The following is a 19,743-nucleotide window of genomic DNA, read 5'->3' on the forward strand; positions in this document are numbered from 1 at the left end:
CACAGATACACAGACAAAAATATACTCAAGAGAAACACAATCAGATACACATGGAAGAATCCAAAAGACAAAGTTAACAGGTTGAACCCTGGGTTCATATAGTTCTCGTTTTTGCCTCCATGCTGGTTAGCATTTTCTACAATGAGCATGTATTAATCGTGTAAAAGTATCAACGAAATCCCATTGGGCCTGTGAGGGTAGGAGTGCCCTGGAAGCACAGTGTAATTTCTTGATGAGCTCTAAATGAGGGCTGGGAGATGAAAGGGCCAAAGCCCCTGTCTTTCTCCCTGGAGTATCTCACCCAAAGATGAGGCAGCCCCTCCACTCTGCTCCCTGCCAAAGGGCTGGGTCAGATTCTTACCTCTTGAGGGTCCCTCCCCTCACCGAGAACTCCATGGGTCACAATTAGAAAGCTAATCCTGGCCGGGCACGGTGGCTCACGCCTGTAATCCCAGCATTTTGGGAAGCCGAAGCAGGTGGATCGCCTGAGGTCAGGAGTTTGAGACCAGCCTGGCCAACATGGTGAAACCCCGTCTCTACTAAAAATACAAAACTTAGCCATGTGTGGTAGCACATGCCTGTAATCCCAGCTACTTGGGAGGCTGAGGCAGGAGAATTGTTGGAACCTGGGAAGTGAAGGTTGCAAAGAACCAATATCGTGCCACTGCACTCCAGCCTGGGCAACAGAGCAAGACTCTGCCTCAAAAAAAAAAAAAAAAAAAAGGAAGCCAATCCTAAATATTAACTTGATATCCAAGTTAACAGTAACCAGAAAACCATGGTCCTCAAACCACAGATTGGTATTTTGCTGTAATCGTCAAGTTTTAATAACGTCCCTCTACTTTCTGGGTTTTAAAATTCACATCTTTGAATATTAATATTTCTGCATTAACAACTCCCAAATTCAAAATTTCATCTTTAACTGCTTGCTTAGACAGAATAAATCCGTTACCAATTGTCTTCAAATGTGCAAGGTGATCTAAGTAAATGCCAAAAGATAAGAAATACACTTAGCCTGAATAAGTGTACTTCTTACACTGATATAAGAAATGTAAAATACCGACCATATTTCTTTCTCAGCCAATGGCAAGAAACGGAACCCTGTTACTCACTGCCCACGCCCAGGGTACAGCTTCTGTCTGTCTGGGAGGCGACTGCCTTGTGCCAAAAAGGCACCCCTGCTAAGGCATGGAAACCTGATGGACAGGCAGCCCTCAGCTCAGGCCACTCGGCCCCTGCCAACAATCCCCCAACAGACCATCTCTCCTTCATGGTCAGTCCTGCTCTCAGGAAAACCTGGCCTAAAGTCTACCTCCTTAGATGCTCTCAGCAATCTACCATGTCTGACTTTGCTCCCTGCCTTCAGGAGCCAAGTGTTCCAGGGACCCGTGGTGCTTGCCATCCACAGGAAGAAGTCTCAAGTCTCCTGCTGTAGGGTTCCCCTCCCCACCTCAGCCCCCCACCCCAGCCGCCAAACCAACCCCCCATCATGCCCCTGCCAGGACCTGGCAATGAGCACCTGACCCCATGCCCACACCCAGCCCTCCTGCCAGAGCCCGCAGCAAGGCCTGTTCTTCCCAAATCTTCCTCGGGACTGCTCCAATCAAGCCACACACGGAGCTGCGGCCTGGGCCAGACCACAAACTCAAAAGGCCCTACAGACCATCCCAGCCTACGCCCTTCACACTACTGTCATCACACTGAGCCACACCACTGGGTGAGCCCAGGGCCTCAGGCCATAGGGGGCTCCCCCGGTCTCTCTGGCAGTACGCATTGCTCACCACCCTCAGCCCACCTCTGCCCTGTCCCCTCTGTTCCTTATCCTCTGCTGTCCCCACACCTCGAGACCCCGCACACTCCTACTGCAGGCAGCAGGCGACCTGGCCCTGATCTGGGGAGGCAGAGGGAGGTTTGAGACCAAGGCTGAGCTCAAGTGGGACAGACCCCAGGCCAGACACCCCAAGTAGCCACACCTGGAGGGCCAACCATCCAGCTGGACCAGGGCCCTGAGGGTCTAGGCTGGGAAGACAGTGGGGGCCACTGTCTACCACAAGCTCCTCTTCCCTGCAGGCCAGGGGATAAGGGGAGCTGGGGAGGGGTGTGCCCCTCAGGTCAAACCAAGAGGCCAAACCTGAACTTCTGTTAGAGCAGGAGGTCAATTGAAGCCCAAGGTGCAAAGTGCTGCAGAGACATTTAAAAGGGTCAGAAAGGACAATTCCAGGAACAGGGAGCTTCATTAGAGCAGTGAGAGGCAACTGGGGCGGAAGCAGCTGCGTATTGGAGAGGAGGACGACAGCAAGATTCATCTTGCTTGGGAAACAGGCTATTAATATCCCAGCTAGCAGCTGGAGGTGCACCCGGCAGGCAGGGGAACGCGGTTACTGAGCAGCGGCGGCTCTTGGGGACATAGTCTCTGCCCAGCCCGGCACAGAAGTGCTGGCGGCCTGGGTGAGTGGAAGGCAGGGAGATAAGCTGCACCTGGACCCCAGGAATGCAGACAAGACTGTCCATAGGGAAGCAGCTGGGGGCAGCTGGAGGCAGAGGCTGGAGCCCCATGTCAGGGTCCACGGCAAGCAGGGTAGGGGTCACCAGCCAGAGGCTCCTGCCTCAGTGAAGTAGCACTGGTGACAGTGAAGTGGAAGGCCCCGAGGGGAGAGACATGAGTGGATGGCCCCCTGCAGGGAACAAGGAGGGGAAGGAGTAGAACAAGCAGGCCAAAGATGGCCACAAGGGTTCTCACCCGCAGCGCATTGCATCAGCCAAGTCAGAGACTCGGCCAGCAGCCTGACGCATGGGTGCGGAAACTGATGCACCAGCACCCAGTGTGGGGGGCGGGGGGCAGTGTCTCAGCCCAGCCCCCAGCTAAGGGGCTGGGTGAGCACCCCCCAGTCCGCTCCAGTCTGGCCTGGATCAGAGGTTGGAGAGATACCAGCCTGGTGCCCGGGGAGATGATGCAAAAGTAAGGCAGTCCCTGGCTCTCCAGAAAGTGTCCCAGTGGTGACAGGGTGGGGTGGGGAGTTTGCAGAGCACAGCCTCCTCTGGGCTTTTGGCAGGGGCCACAGGGACTGGGGGGCAACAGGGGACAAAGGCTGGGATGAGAGGTCACACCTAGGAATCCTCCTGGGGGGTAGAATGAAGCCTTGGCTTCCTGACACTCACTGACAGTGATGAGGGTTCCCCGGGGCCCCACCAGCCTCCCTCAGGGAACCTCAAGGAGCAGCTGGCAGAGCTCTGCTTCAGGGGTCACATCTGGAGCTCCTGGCTGGGACCACGCCCACCACACAGCTGTCAGATGTGAGCTCCTGGGGGGCTCCGCATTCTCTCCAGAGGAGGAGCAAGCAACGCTCTCACCACTGAGATGGCCCATGATTCATTGACATCAGGGAAAACTGGGAATCGGTGATCCTGGAGCCCACCTGGCTCACCATGCAGATGGGGAGACTGAGGCACAGAGGAGCAATGGGATTTGCTGGGGTTTGCTTGTGGGCAACTGTCACTGAGCACCAGCTCTGAGCCAGGTTCCAGGTGAGCATGATCTCCTCCAGTGCCCACCACAAGCCCAGGCAGCAGCAGGTTACGTGTGGAGGAGCTGAGGGTCCCCTTGCTGCAGAGACCCAAGCAGAGGACCTAGAGAGGTTCCATGGCATGGTCGAGGAAAGGTGTGCAGGACACTGGAGACCCAGCACCAGGTAGTGCTGGGGGGATTCAGGGAGCCCTGGGCCTGGGAAAGGCAGCAGCTGGCGGTGCCTGTACCCCCTCTGAGGGCCTGGGAGGCCTGGGGAGAGACAGCAGCTCCACCTCCATGGCCAGCATTTCAACAAGCTGGGCTAATTGCTGCCAGATATGGGAGGCGGGGCCGCGTTGGGGAAACTCCCAGGAGGACACGGAGATCTGCGCAGTGAAAAAGCAAACCTACTACCCACCCCCCGCCCACCCCATCGCTCTTAGCATAGGGGGAGGGGGGAGATGATACATATTTATGAGCTCATAAGCCCTCCTAATCACCCCTACATCACACACACAGATTCCAGCAGCTTGGGCTCATACACAATTGTAAGGCGGTTCCTCCATCACTGCTTTGGTCCACCAGTGAACAACAGAGGACACGGGGGCTGCAGAGGATGAATGGCAGGAGAAGGGCTGGGGATCCAGGTGTCAGAGGTGGGGCTGGAAGCTGCCCACTGTCCATGCTCAGCAGTCTCGAGCGCAGGGGCCTTGTCTGCTATAGCATCAGCTGACAATGCAGGCCACAGGCCCCCAGCGCCAGTCACCAGCCAGTCCAGGGAACCATGCAAAGCCATGGTGGAGGGCTCTCCTACCCTCTCCAGGCTCTCCCAGGGGCCGTGGGTGAGGGGTGACAAGCAAGGGAGGGGCTTCTTTCCCTGTGCCCAAGGTCTGTCCTCCTGCCTGGAGAGAAAACGGGAACCGCTTCCCAGGCAGAGTTTGGAGGCTTAGCCTGGCGCTTGGTTAGTTAAGACTGAGAAGAGGTTAAGGGGATCCTACCTGGGATTAGGGCAGCAAGGGACATGGGGGAGCTGCTGAGAGCCGGGTTGGAAGGGGTTAATGGCTGGGACTAAGAGAGGTGCCTTGGGCCAGGCGCAGTGTCTCACATCTATAATCCCAGCACTCTGGGAAGCCGAGGTGGGTGGATGACCTGAGGTCACGAGTTCGAGACTAGCCTAGCCGACATGACAAAACCCCATCTCTACTACAAATACAAAAATTAGCGGATGCCTGTAACCCCAGCTACTCAGGAGGCTGAGGCAGGAGAATCGCTTCAACTCGAGAGGTGGAGGTTGCCGTGAGCTAAGATCAGGCCACTGCATTCCAGCCTGGGTGACAGAGCGAAAAAAAAGGGCAGGGTGGGGCAGCTTGATGCACAGACCACAGGGGCTCACAGCAGATCGCTAGAGGGAAAACAGCGCCACCTGTGCCTGCCCCTGCCCCTGCCCAGTGGCAGGGCTGCCTCAGCACTTTCCTTACGGAGCAAACAGAGATGGGGCACCTTTCCTTCAAGAAAAATCAAGGTGATTTTTGGCAAATTATGCTTCTAAACATTTCCTCAAAATGCCCAAACGCCTTAAAGAGAAGTTTACATAGTTCATGTCTTATTTGTAGACCGGGAAAGACGTGCTGGTGAAGGTGGGAGTGGGGGAGGGTGGGGAAAGAGTCCCTGGGGGCCCAGGACTTACTTGCTGATGCCGTCAAAGGAGGCCTCCCTGCAGACGCTGCCGCTGTCCGTGTTGACGCCACGCTGCGGAGAGAGAACACAGACATGTCACACGGTGCTGCACGGTACCCCCACAGCCTGCACCCCTAAGGCCTCCAGCCAGACTCAGGACAGGTATGAACAGGATCCCCCGCACCCCAACCAGCCCATCCCCTCCTGCCTTCCCCTGACACATGAGCCACCCTGCCCCAACACAAGGGCAGCCCTCCTTTGCTACCACTTGCCAAGTGGAGGAAGTGGGGGCCCCCCAAACTCTGCAGCGTTCCAGCTGCACAGCAAGGCCTTCTCCATGGAGGTGAGAGCACCCTGTTGAAACCAGCCAGGCTGCCCAGGCACAGGTAAGGATTCAGGGCCACTCCCACTACAAATCTGCTCTCCTCAGCCTGGTCCATCTTCCCTTTCCTGCACACAATCCGCACTAACTGTAAAATATCCAAGAGTCCTGTCGAATCCAGCCCTTCTGGGGAGGCGTGCAGGACCCGACTCTGGCAGGACTGCTATGAAGCAGGTGACATCCCTCTCTTAACTCCAAGGATGGAGTCGGACAGGAGTGGAGACAAAACAAGGGATTTGGAGAAAAATGGGTCCTCTCCAGAGAGGCAAGTCATTTTATTTTATTTATTTATTTATTTATTTGAGACAGTGTCTTGCTCTGTCGCCCAGGCTGGAGTGTGATGGCACCATCTCAGCTCACCTCAGCCTCCACCTCCCAAGTTCAAGTGATTCTCCTGCCTCAGCCTCTCGAGTAGCTGGGATTACAGGTGCGCACCACCATGCCCAGCTAATTTTTATATTTTTAGTAGAGACAGGGTTCTGCCATGTTGGCCAGGCTGGTCTCGAACTCTTGACCTCAAGTAATCCGCCCACCTCGGCCTCCCAAAGTGCTGGGATTACTGGCATGAGCCACTATGCCCGGCCTGGGCAAGGCATTTTAAATCACCATTTCTTTACCCAGAACTTCAGCTTGATGTCTAATCGTACATCTAAATTAAACACATTGGATCACCTATGACAGTAATCATCTCACATAAGCTTCAACAGTAGCCATCAACAGTAAAGCAAAAAAAGGGCGCCAAGTGCTAACGGAAACAACCAAAAAAAACTATTTTGGTAAAAATCAATTAAGAAAAGAGAAAGGCTGGGCACAGTGGCTCATGCCTGTAATCCCGGCACTTTGGGGAGCTGAGGTGGGCAGATCACCTGAGTTTGGGAGTGTGAGACCAGCCTGATCAACATGGTGAAACCTTGTCTCTAAAAACACGAAATTAGCTGGGTGTGGTGGCGCATGTCTGTAATCCCAGCTACTCGGGAGGCTGAGGCAGGAGAATTGCTTGAACCCGGGAGGCGGAGGTTGCAGTGAGCCGAGATCACTCCACTGCACTCTATCTAGCCTGGGCAACAAGAGCAAAACTCCATGTCTGACATGCTTGTTCTTCAGTGCCATAGAGAAATAGCACTTGAACATAAACTTAATTTATTTAGTAAGGCCACTTTCACTTCCTGCAGAAAGGGTGCACTTGCCAGCAGTTTTGCTACGAGAGTACACCGAACAAAGGAGACAGGGTCATTTACAACCTGACATGTCCACCCTACTGCTGTGTCCAGTTTCCACTGGCTGGAACGGGACCTTACATTCTGTATTTGTTCTGACTGGCTAGCAACTTAGAACTTTTTAAAAGAGGCAAAGGTAGAGGGGAAGAAAGGAAGGAGGAAGTAACTTGTGGGATGCTGACAAAGGTAAAAACACTTTTAAATAAGGCAGAGGCACAGGCTATGACCTAATGCTTGCTTGGACCAGTATAAGCATGCCAGGGGAAGTATTTAGGCTAAATTGTGGGAGCTAAGAACATAAAGTATATTGATTTATTATGGCTAGCAGATATTTAAGAATGTCAGCACGGGTCTTTGAATAAATTTTGCTTTTTATATTCCATCTCAAAAAAAAAAAAAAAAAGACAAGAGGGAAGGGTCACTTTGGGAGGAAGAAGGCTTGTGGACGTGCCTCTTATATGAAACTCCCAAGCTCAACGAAGTGTAAGAAAGCACACTTCTCTGAGAAATTTCAGAGAATTCTCTGGGGGCACGCCACAGCCCAAGTGCCCCCAAAACCCTGCCAGCGTACCCGGAGCCCACCTTGCACTCCCCACCCTAGCCCAGGCCCTCGGTCAGTCACTGCACCCCACACCCCTGCTACCTTGAGGGCAGATGCCAGGGGGTGTGGTTTTCAGATTCTATTAACGGGGAGACAGAGGATGGGAGTAAACTTTCCTTTTTCCTTTTCAAATTTTTTATTTTTAATTTTCGTGGGTAGGCATTAGGTGTATACATTTATGGGGTACATGAGATATTCTGATACAGGTACGCAATGTGGAATAATCACATCAGGATACATGGGGTATCCATCTCCTCAAGCATTTATCCTTTCTATTACAATCCAATTATACTCTTCTGGTTATTTTTAAATATACAATAAATTATTGTTGACTGTAGTCACCCTGTTGTGCTATCAAATACTAGATCTGATTTGTTCTGCTTAGCTATATTTTGGTACCCATTAAACTTTCTACACCCACAAATTCCATGAGCTCAGCCTGACACAAATACATCTTCTAGCCGGGCTTAACCCTAGGAGTGGGTGTGGTGTCTCGTCCACATCCTCATGACAGGACACAGCAGGTCCCGGGGAGACTCAAGGATGGGGTCCCATAAACAGTTCGCTATTCAGACTGAGCAGGTGTTGCTACTTATCACCGATAACCATTCCTCTTGGTTTCTTTTTTTCTTTTTTGAGACAGAGTCCTGTCTGTGGCCCAGACTGGAGTGCAGTTGGCGCGATCATACCTCACTGCAGCCTCAAACTCCTGGGCTCAAGCACGTCTCCCGCCTCAGTCTCCCAAGTAGCTGCGACCACAAGCACATGCCACCAGGGCTGGCTAACTTTTTAATTTGTTGTAGAGACAGGGTCTTGCCATGTTGCCCAGGCTGGCCTGGAACTCCTGGCCTCAAGCGATCCTCCCACCTTGGCCTCTCAAGGCATAACAGGCATGAGCCCCCGCACCTGACCCCTCTCAGTTTCTTAATCCTCCCCTATGGTCCCAACCTCTGCAGGAGAGGTGGCCGCCTAAAAACCCTCCCCAGAGCCAAGCACTGCCCCACCCCTGGACACCAGCCACTTACCAAAGTGAGGAGGACAGAGGGCTTCTGTGACGTCAGGACACTGGCAATCTAGAAGGTCAGAAAGAAAAACCCACTTTAGAGGCACCACTAAGCCTAATGAAGATGACATGCCACCGTTCCTTCACAATGACAGTACACATTTATCAAGCAGATTCTTAGAACAAGCGACGCGGGTGCTGCCCTCACCCTGCAGGTGAAGAAACCCAGCTTTCCCTGGTTGACGGACTTCTGAAAGCCACACAGCCATAGAGGGGCAGAGAGGATAAACCTACACCTGGCTCGCTTCCCACCGCACTGCCCTGCTTCCAGGCACCACACAGGTCCCTGGCTCCAAGCAGCCAGCGCCTCCCACCCTCCAAGGCCAGCCCCTCTGCCCATCTGCAAAGTCCCTGCTCAAAGACCCGTCCCCCGGGAACCCTTTAGGCTCCAGCCCTATCAGCCTCTGGTTCCTAGGGCAGGGGCCTCCCTCCCTGCTTCCCATTCAACCCCTAGACCCAGGGGAGTTGGCCTTCCCCAATCCCATCCTCTGGCCCCCACCCCACAGCCCACTCTCTGTCCCTCCACCATGACCCACTTGGACCTCCTGCCACTGCAGGCCAGTTACTTCCCAGCCAAGCCCTTGAACCTGCGTGCCGGGTCAGCTCATCTCTCCACGCCTCTGCTCCAGCTCTTACCTCTCCCTGAATGCCTTCTCCCCATCTTACTGCCTCATCGATTTGCACTCCGGATGGAAGCCCCAGCCCCCTGGGCAGGTTCATTCACTCCCTCCTCCACTGCCCCACTGACAGTCACCACTCCCCTCAGCAAAGCGCCATGTGCCAACCAGCCTGCCAGGAGCAATTTCTTCCTCTCCCAGGCCGTCCTCCTCAGTCTGCCCTGTATCTTGGCTAGTGCAGACCCTCTTGTTTCTGAGCACCCCCAGGGCAGAGAAAAGTCTCATCTCCACAGCCCTCGCCTCTCTCCACACCCCGATCCTAACTCTTTACACCCGCAACTCAGTGGGAGAGTGAGAAGAACGTGGTGTTGTTTTAACAGCTTGATTGAGTGATCACTGACGTACTCTACGCTGCCTGTATTTAACACAGACATTTTGATAAGTTTTGACATATGTATACATATACCTTTTTTAATACTGAGATGCCTCCCAAGAAAACCTGGAACGTACTGAAAACTATAAAAAGATAAAATGCACGTACAATCCTATCTCCAGAGACGATTTAGCTTTGCACATAAAAACAGAGATTTGTAATGACATTTGGATCATATGAAATTACATGCTTCACTTATTTCCTGTCATTATATATTCTTCAAACATGCAATTTTTAGCAGTCACTACCGCTGGGGACAGTAAATGTCCAGTAAGTCACTGCTGATGGCCTGTGCCAGTCATTTTACACACAGCATCTCATTTAACCACATGGGGAGACAGCGCGGCAAACAAGCAGGTTCTGCAAATGAGAATGGCTTACAGGTTAGAGAACTTGCCTGAGTCAGGTGAAAAAATAATAGCACAGCCCAGATTTGAACCTATGGCTGTAGAATACTCTTTTAGTGGACGCTACTCATTCCTCTACGGGACACTTAAATTACATCTAATACACTTTGGGAGGATGGGACGGGTCAGGAGATCGAGACCATCCTGGCTAACACAATGAAACCCCATCTCTACTAAAAATACAAAAAAATTAGCTGGGCGTGGTGGCGGGTGCCTATAGTCCCAGCTACTCAGGAGGCTGAGGCAGGAGAATGGTGTGAACCCGGGAGGCGGAGCTTGCAGTGAGCCAAGATCACGCCACTGCACTCCAGCCTGGGCAACAGAGCAAGACTCTGTCTCAAAAAAAAAAAAAAAAATTACATCTAATAATTAGCTATTATAAATAATGCTGTGATGAACATCCTTGCATATAAGGATTTCCTTAAAATTAAATGCCAGTCGGCCACGGTGGATCATGCATGTAATCCCAGCACTTTGGGAGGCCGAGGCGGGTGGATCACAAGGTCAGGAGTTCAAGATCAGCCTGGCCAATATGGTGAAACCCCATCTCTACCAAAAATACAAAAATTAGCTGGGCATCACGTGCCTGTAGTTGCAGCTACTCAGGAGGCTGAGGCAGAAGAATTGCTTGAATCCAGGAGGCGAGGCTGCAGGGAGCCGAGATCACACCATTGCACTCCAGCCTGCTGGGCAACAGAGTGAGACTCTGTCTCCAAAAAAAAAAAAAAAAAAAAAAAGTAAATGCCTTTAAAACTGTTGGGTGAAAAGCCACAGACTTTGTCAAGGTTTGCCATGCTCCCGGCCCAATGATCCTCCAGACATGTATCAACAATCTCCCGGGATCCTCTCTCATGTTACTGAGTGACTGCTTGGAGAACGGCTGTGTCCTTTGGCCTCAGTGTTGCAAAAAAACAGAAGGCTCAGCCGGGTGTGGTGGCTCATGCCTGTAATCCTAGCACTTTGGGAAGGCTGAGGCAGGTGGATCACCTGAGGTCAGGAGTTCGAGACCAGCCTGGCCTACATGTTGAAACCCTGTCTCTGTTAAAAATAAAAAAAAATTAGCCAGGCTTGGTGATTGTAATCCCAACTAGTCAGGAGGCTGAGGCAGGAGAATCGCTTGAACCCGGGAGGCAGAGGTTTCAGTGAGTCGTGATAGCGCCACTGCACCCCAGCCTGGGGGGCAAGAACAAAACTCAGCATCAAAAAAAAAAAAAAAAAAAAAAACCAAAAGGCTCAGCTGTGTCCCTCCACACCCTCAGCTCCTCCAAAGGAAGGGGAGGCTTATTAAATGGAACAGGGCTGCATGTGCTGGCCCTGGGTGTGTTGTTACATTGACGTGAAGGGTCTGCATTCATTGGCACAGAAGGAGTCTGTCAATTACAGCAGCAGAAGCAGAGAGCCAGGAGGCACTTGGGGATTGTATCTGCTATTGTCTTGGGAGGGAGGAGCACGATAACAAATGTGTGGGCTGATGGTTTTTCTCGGGGCGACGACTCTCTGGACGTGCTGGTTAGGAATAATGGAGGAGGGGAGGGCAGCCGTCTCCTTGCAGCACCGTGCTCAGACAATCCAGGCCTGACTCTGAGAGCAGGCTGTGCATCTCCTAGTCCTGACAGGGCAACATCTTTTATTGATCACAACTGCTTGAGTGGGCCCTGGTTACTTCTGTGGCTGCAAAACCTCTCCCGGCCTGGCAGCTCCACCCGCCCTTCCCCACGGAGACCCATTAGTGCTATGCTCTCATCAGCACACCCTGACTCCGTGCCTCAAATATTAAGGGAACACAATGCGCTGTGTGTTGCTGGCTCCCGATGTATCCCCTCCGATGTATCCCCGGCACACACGACAGCTTGGCTCTGTCAACTCAAGGCCTCATTTCCACGGAATGGTGGCCACTGGGGACCTCTCACACCCTGTGCTGTTAAACGGCCCTGACTTGCTTCATGCCACAGCCAGCATCGATTTCTCGGGCAGCCCCCGGTCTCTCTGGCAGATGGAGCTGGATGGTCACAGGCAGAATTCATCGGAACCCTGTGGGTGTACATCCTCCCCCGGGGACAATCAGAGGCTTCCCACGGACACTTCCTGCGCTTTCCTAACCAGGGCCCAGACCAGGCCCGAGAGCCGCTTTTTGCAGGGTGATGAGCTGGAGAAAAAAGCTGGATATGCCTTTGCCAGCGTTGGGAAAGCCTGCAAGGCTCCAGAGAGCTGGCTCTGCCCTGCAAGCACTGAAGCTTTTGAAAATAAACCTTCTTTCACGGCATTCTCCTCCAACAGTACTGCACACTGGTGCCCTGTACTGCTTCTAAAACTTCAAATTGGTTTCTCAAATGTAAACATCAGGAAACATCACCAAGAGTCTGGATGTGTGGCTACTCCTTAACAATCAGGTTCCAGGAGCCCTGGGCTGGTGGTCCCACAGCGTGGCGGCCCCTGTTGACCCCATTGCTCCCGATGCCTGTCCCTGTGCTGCCGCGGTTGTCCTCTTACTGTGCTGCCTGCAGCCAACTTGGTGACCCTGGGACCTTCTCACATCTGCCTGGCACCATAAAGGAAAGCTAGTGCATGGAACGCGTGCTCCACCTGCCAGCTCTCAGCCGGTGATCCCGCCAGCCTTTGCACTGGGCCTTCACGGCACAGCCTCGGGGCCCCACTCAGGGTTCTGCTGAGTGCCTCCTTCCCAGGGGAACTGCCTTCTCAATAAACTCAGGATCCTCTGTGGGGAGGAGGGAACCTCGGAGCCAGTTGTGCCCCATCAGACACCTGCATGTCATACACGCTATCACGTGACCGGCCATGGTTCAGAGGAGACAAGCGTTGGCTGTGATTTGTCACTGACAGCTGAGGCCACCCCGAGTGAGATGAGGCTGAGCACTGCAGAACCAGCCTGGGAACCCCTCCCCCCTAAATAAAGGGCTTCCTGTCACCTCCCACGATGCAACAGGCCCCACGTACCTCGAGCAACCTGCGATACCTCCCAGCTCAGCCGGCTCAGTCCAGCAGGTCACACTTTTTGGCAGGATCCCTTCTGAGCCACAGAAAATCAAAGGCACAGGCAGTCCATGCAGCCTCCGCAGGAGTGTCCTACAGCAGCCCTCCTTTCTGAGGGGCAAGGGAGGCCTGGAAGGGAGGCCCCTGGGGTCACATCCCAGCACCACTGCCCTCCAGCTGTGGGGCCGTGAACCAGGCCTTTCTCTCTGAGCCTCAGCCTCATCTATGAACGGGGTGGGGGCTTTGGCCCCGCACAGTCCCCACCCCGCTGTGTCCCCCCCACAGTGGGAGGGACAAGGAGCTCCAAGAGAGCTGCCAGTGTTACTGGAGCCCATGGGGGCCGCCCCGGCATGAAGCGCTTGCTCTGCTGTCAACATGAGCCTTGTTCCCAGTAAAAACAGCGGCAGTAACGGTAACATCAACACCAATCTGCAACGGCAGTGGTGGTGACGGGGTGCCGTGGGGTGCCCCTGAACCCTAAAGAGATTCCAGCCTTTGAACTCTACTGAAACCTCAAGATTCTGCTTTGTACACGAAGATGAAAAGTGAGCCAGTCTCCGAGCTGCCATTCTGTGCTATCATTGACAACTTCCCTGCCCTCTCAAGGCGGCCTCTCTCTTACTTCGCTTAGAGACCAGTTCTCCTTCCTCACCCCCAGAAATCACAGTATACAAGGAGCTGAATTTCCCCCCAGTTATAAAGATAAAAATGTCAGACAGTGGCTGGGGAGGCTGTGGCCCAGAGGCGGCTCGGACTCAGCAGCCGAGTCCAAGTCGGAGGCAGGTGCCCGCCCCACCAGGGTCCTTGAGACACAGCCCACCCCAGGCTGTCCCTCCAGGTTTCACATCGAGGAGAGCTGAAGGGTCAAGGTTTCAAAGGGCAACAGTGTTAAGAAGCAGTTTCTGGGGCAAGGAACACACCTGCCACGGAGAGGGTCAGAAGCAAAATGGGAATGAATGAGTAGGTGCCTCCCGCCCCAGTTTCAAGACATACAAGGTAAGACGCAGATGGTCTTGTTGGGGGCATGCAAATAAACATTCAGTCTATTTTAGATCCTGTACTCAAAGGAATCGATACGCTAGGTCACACGTGTATTGACAGAATCTTCAGATGTTAAGAGTCAACCCCAAAAGCTTGGGATTGAAATAACATAAAGATCCATCAAAAGCCTTCTCTCTCCACAGTCCACCCAGGCAAAAGATGCTGTAGAGACAGGCCCCTGTGGCCCTGCAGAGGTGGGCAGTGCCCCTTCACAGAGGCTCTCCTGGGGACCTCTGCCCAGGCACCACCACCCTGCGGTGACTGTTCACTCATGTGGTCACCTCCTGCACCGGACTGTGTCCTGGGCTGTCGAGGTGAGCCCTGCGTCTCAGCCACCTCTGATGCCCTACATGTCCCTGGGACTGGGCAGGGAGAGAGTGCAAGAGGAACGTCTGGGGGAAAAGAACTGGGCGTTCAAGACAAATACAAGACAGTCAAGGGCAGAGTGCACATCAGAACACAGTCAGCCTCCATGGTGTCCACAACTTGTCCTGAGGGCTCAGGGAAGGGGCACCAGTGTGGACCACAGTCTACAGCAGATACAGGGGCTGGTGCAAGGCCTCAAAAGATGGATAGCAGAAAGACAGAGAAAAGGAAAACATAGTCCAGGACAGCAGAACTAGGGGCAGGGCTGGGCACATGGTAGCGGCCTGCCTGGAGTCAAAGAGAGTTGGCCACCTCCAAGCTGGCTGCGCCGGGCCGGGCTGGGCCCCACAAGCTGGGCAGAGACAAACTGGCCTCTCACAGCACTGTGTCCAGCCATGATCCCTGGGAACCTGCCTCTCAACCAGGCTGTGTCCTGCCCAGAGGAAGGGGGAAGCTGCTTGGCCGCCAGAGCTCCCCCGGCCACTTCCACACTGCAGCCCCGGCTCTTAGCATGGGCCACATGCGATCTCTGTCTGTGGAAATGTGGCTATGGGAGGGCCCCATCCAAAGCCGATGCTGCCGGGTCCAGGTTGAACTCCCAGCGGCAGGCACTGACTTCTGGGTGCTTCGCATTCCACACTGCACTGACCTGCACAGGATGTCACGTTGTGAGAGCGCCCAGGGCCAGAGCACAGAGGCCTCCTGTGTGCCAGACAGTGGTTTAGTGTCAGGGCCTTTGGTCACGTAGACCACAGGGGCTCCCAGCTGTGCTCTCGCCTCTGTCCCAGCCCTGCCCCACTGGCAGGAAGGAGAGCTGGAGTCAAGGAGTCAGGGCAGCCCCTTTCACCTGCCTGGACTTGGTTGGCACAGATTCAAAACCCCAAGAGGACAGTCACACGCCTACCCGGGCCACATGACACCAGATGGACAACCCCACTGAGAAGTGGATTGAAGTCAAGGGACCTCCAACGCCACTCTACAAGCCTTTCACAGCCTCGGGCTTTTCTGACAGTGGCATCAGCAGGACTCGAGACGCACAAAGGCCTCGGCCTAGCCTCACGGTGACTCAGATCGTCTGCCACCGCTGCAGGCAGGCCCGCCCCTCAGAGACACCTCATGTATCTCAGCGGCCACAACCCAGGTCACCAGACACTTCCACCCAGAGAGTCAGAGGCCTTCCCAGGCAAAGCAATGGCTCCGCAGAGAAGCCTGACGCATGGATTGCTGCCTGCTCCTTCCAGATGGCAGCACCCCCAGCGTGGCGGCCGGTGGCCAGGCGGTAGCGTCCCTGACATCCGGCAAGGTTGTGGCAGTGGAAGGAGAGGAACTCCAGGAGTGGAAGGCGTGCTAGAAGCCCTGGGCTGCTCAGAGGAGGAGCCAGCTACCCACCTCATCTGCGTACTGGACGTCATCCACGGCATACTTCTCCTTGAAGTGCTCCTTGGAATGGATCCTCAAAGAAAAGCACAAGGAATGCCAGGATCAGGGCTTGGTAATGGCTCAGCATGGTCACCTTCCTGCCTGCCAAGCCCAGGCCATGGAGCCCCAGGCCCACCCCCATCACGGCCAGCACCCAGCACCCAGCACCGAACAGGTCTGCCCAACACACGCTTGGAGGGCAAAGGACATTGGGCCACGGAGTGACGGATGAACCACAGCTGCTTTCCTCAGCAACCCCTGCTCCTCTGTGACCCTAGCCACCTGCAGCCAGCCGCTGCAGACAAAAAGCCCTATCATCCCCCTCCACTGCCAGAGACAGTCCACCAGGGTAGCCAGCTAGTGCACCCCACCCTCTGTGGCATAAAACAATCTGTCTGCCAGATCTTCATGGAGCATCTTTAAAGGAAAGTTTATTTTGAGGTCGGGCATAGCAGCTCACACCTGTAATCCCAGCACTTTGGGAGGATGAGGCAGGTAGATCACAAGGTCAGGAGATCAAGACCATCCTGGCTAACACGACGGAACCCCGTCTCTACTAAACATACAAAAAATTAGGGCATGGCGGCGGGTGCCTGTAGTCCCAGCTACTCAGGAGACTGAGGCAGGAGAATCGCTTGAACCCGGGAGGTGGAGGTTGCAGGGAGTCAAGATCGCGCCACTGCACTCCAGCCTGAGTGACAGAGCAAGACTCCATCTCAAATAACAATAATAACAATGTTTATTTTATTTCCTAGAGACAGCATCTTGTTCTGTCACCCAGGCTGGAGTGCAGTGGCACAATCACAGCTCACTGCAGCCTCAAACTCCCGGGCTCAAGCAATCTTCCTGCCTCAGCCTCCCAAAGTGCTGGGATTATATGCATTAGGCACTATGCCCAGTCACAAATTAACATTTTTAGAAAGTCAATATCAGTATTACTCAATGTGATGAGAAAAACTCAAGCTTACTCATTACCCCCGAAAAATCTGCCAGTGAGAAGAGACAGAATGGACGAAGTTGGGCAACCCTCGTCCACCTCCTGACGGGCCCTTTGGTCACAGCTGTGCTAGGCAGACCTCCAGTCTGGGTCCAGCAAGCCGCCACCCCCAGGCTCTTGGTCAGCAGATAAGTCAATGTCGTTGTTGGTGACGGAGCTTACGTAAGGATAAAGGAACACAAACCACACAGGGGAGACACTGAGAGCCAAGTCCAATGACACACGCGCACTCGGTCCTACGCCATCCCACACCTGGGCCCCACCTCATCACAGGGGCTCTATCCCCAGCCGTGCCCCAGCCCCCCAGCTGTCTGTGACCTCACAGCATTACAGTCACGAGGCGCTGGGTCCCAAATAGGCCTCTGACAAAAAACAGCACATGGTCTCCGGATGGTACCTCCTGGGCTGTCAAGGGGTGGTGGTGAGACAGGAGAACAGGGTCGGGAGGCAAGAAACCTAGGGCTCTTTCATACAGACTTCCTGGAACTAAATTGAAAGGAAAATCCTAACTTTCCACACCTAAGTAACAAAGGACCAGAGGCTGCTCTTTTTGCAAATCCCCTTTTTTTTGAGGCAGATGGGAAATTGAAAGTACCTCTGATAACAAGTGGAGTCTTGGTTTGCACACAAACGCAACTTTCTAACTTCACTTTAGAAGTTACAGAGGTTTTAGAAGTGAAGTTACAAAGGTTGCTTTCTGCAACCAATCAGACTGATTGCAGGCCACCACTTCATTTACACAAGGTGAGCACCAAGTGGCCAATGGGAAACCTCCTGGGGGTATTTGGACCAGAGAAGGTTCTGTCACTAGGCCCTTGAACCTCTGCTCAGCCGGCTCCCACACTATGGAGTGTACTTTCATTCTTTTGTTGCTTCATTCTTTCCTTTCTTTGGGGGTTATGTCCAATTCTTTGTTCAAAATGGCAACAACCTGGACAACTTGCAGTCAAGACCTTCTACTGATAACGGGGACAGAGGGGCTGCGGAGGACAATGTGCCTGGGGAACCCCACAGAACACGGTGGAGGGAGAGAACCTTGGGACTCGCAGGTGACGACCTTCATGAGTGAGCTCCTGGTGTCCTAAGTGCCATTCTCAGCCTTTGTGACACTAAAGACCAGCATCACTCCCAGGAAACAGAATCCGCTCCTCTCTCTGAGTCCTCCACCACTTCCCTCCCCACCCAAACCAGGAACTACTGGCCACAGGGCCCAGGGACAGCTGCAGCGAGCAACAACAAGGAACACCGAGGGCCCAGGAGATCTCACCGTGATCAATCAGCTGCTCAGTGCAGCCCACAATGCCCTTTGCCTTCTCTCCCTTTTGGCTTCTCTGAAATGATCACGGGTTATCAAGCTCCTGCTGTTAATTAAATTTGCATGATTCAGTCACATTCACTTGTGCATTTGAGACAAGACTCAAAAGTTAAATGGTCAAGGTCTGACACCTCCATTAGGACGGCCTCGAGCAGTTACGGGGCAGGAATTGATGACGAGCACCTAGCCTGGACTCCGGAGGCCCCAGACGCAGGGCTTATTGTGCAGCTGGCTCAAGGGAAGCCTGCAGACCCTTTGCTACTGAGCAACCACACTCTCGGCACCGAGGTGACCCCACAACCCGGCACAAAAGCACGTGTCAGAAATACAAAAGGCAAGGCCATCAGCCCTGGACTTTCTGGCTCCATAACAGACACCGTGCGTCCTCAGTTGTTCCCAGCTCTGCCTCTAGCCCCCCTCCCTTCATTGCCTCCAACTGTGACAGGAGTGGAAAGCAACCTCACGGCAGACTGGGGAAGTACAAAGGACATGATTTTGAGGCCAGCGCCCTACAGAGGATCAGTGTGGCAGCCATCAGTGTGGCACCTAACCTTGTCACCTCCACTCCCGTTAGGGGCCTGAAACCTCCCAACTCACCCCAACTGTGCAGAGGGAAGCCACCAGGAAATGCGTTCTGGCCCCTCCTGCCAAAAAGCGCCTCCCGAGCCGGAGGCCTGATTCTCAACAGAGGAGCCATTCGACAGATAAAACCTGAAAAGCTGCAAACAGCTTTTCTGGCAACTGTGGATTTCATTCTCTCTTAAAGGGCAGAGATAATTAAGTTTGGATAGTACTTATTTTTCATGTTTGGGGGCTAATTATAGTAAAAACCATTTAAACGTCACCCTAAGGGATATGCGTGCCAGACTTCCACATCAAACCAGTCACCGAAGGCTTGGCAGCCATGATTTGGTGGGGCCGATGAGAAAAGAGGTGTGGCCACACAAGCCTTGCAAAGCTGGCTGGAGAGGCCCCTGGGGGGCTCTGGACTCCCGCAGACCAGGCTGGCCAGGGCAGAAGGAAGGGTCTGCACACTGTCCCGTGGGGAGTCTGCAGTCCAGCAATGGTACTTCACGTCAGGCCCCATGGCATGGGAAGCCTGGATAGAAACAACCAGACTGGAAGCCGGGCACCGTGGCTCACACCTGTAATCCCAGCACTTTGGAAGGCCGAGGTGGGCGGATCACCTGAGGTCAGGAGTTCAGGACCAGCCTGGCCAACATGGTGAAACCCCATCTCTACTAAAAATACAAAAAAATTAGCCGAGTGTGATGGCTGTAATCCCAGCTACTCAGGAGGCTAAGGCAGAAGAATCGCTTTAACTCGGGAGGTGGAGGTTGCAACAAGCTGAGATTGCGCCATTGCACTCCAACCTGGGTGATGAGATCAAAAGTTCGTCTCAAAAAAAAAAAGAAAGAAAGAAAAAAAGAAATGACCAGACTGGAGAGGATGGGTCAGCAGAGAAGCTGCTGTCACCCCACACACACTCCCCTCAAGTGCCAAGGAGAGCTTTGGGAGGAGAGAGGAGAAGTCCTCCTACCCAAAGGGGCTCTCGTCCTCCACAGGGGTCAGCATCCAGGGACCCCAGCTGGGCCCTGGCATGAATGAGAGAGGCCTTTCCCAGTCCCCGGAGTCAGAGCCCGTGGCTGCACACTCTGCAGTGACCGCCAGCACCTGTGGGGGCCACGGGTGGGAAGGAGACATTAAATTAA

The 19,743-nt window shown here is 53.8% G+C and overlaps 1 protein-coding gene across 4 annotated transcripts in view; it reads right to left on the reverse strand.

Moving 5' to 3' along the window:
- Window positions 1–19,743, reverse strand: part of PEPD (peptidase D) — a 137,624-nt gene that overhangs the window by 99,758 nt on the left and 18,123 nt on the right. For 3 of the 4 annotated variants that reach the window (XM_077982062.1, XM_001108725.5, XM_077982061.1), the window contains exons 4-6: window positions 15,690–15,753; window positions 8,408–8,455; window positions 5,193–5,254 (exon numbers count right to left, since the gene is read on the reverse strand). In XM_077982062.1, coding sequence (XP_077838188.1) covers window positions 5,193–5,254; window positions 8,408–8,455; window positions 15,690–15,753 — 174 coding nt within the window. The remainder of the gene's footprint in view (window positions 1–5,192; window positions 5,255–8,407; window positions 8,456–15,689; window positions 15,754–19,743) is intronic. The other variant, XM_077982063.1, reaches the window with a different exon arrangement.

The sequence above is a fragment of the Macaca mulatta genome, chromosome 19 (assembly GCF_049350105.2).
Source record: "Macaca mulatta isolate MMU2019108-1 chromosome 19, T2T-MMU8v2.0, whole genome shotgun sequence".
In the NCBI taxonomy this organism is placed as follows: Eukaryota; Metazoa; Chordata; class Mammalia; order Primates; family Cercopithecidae; genus Macaca; species Macaca mulatta.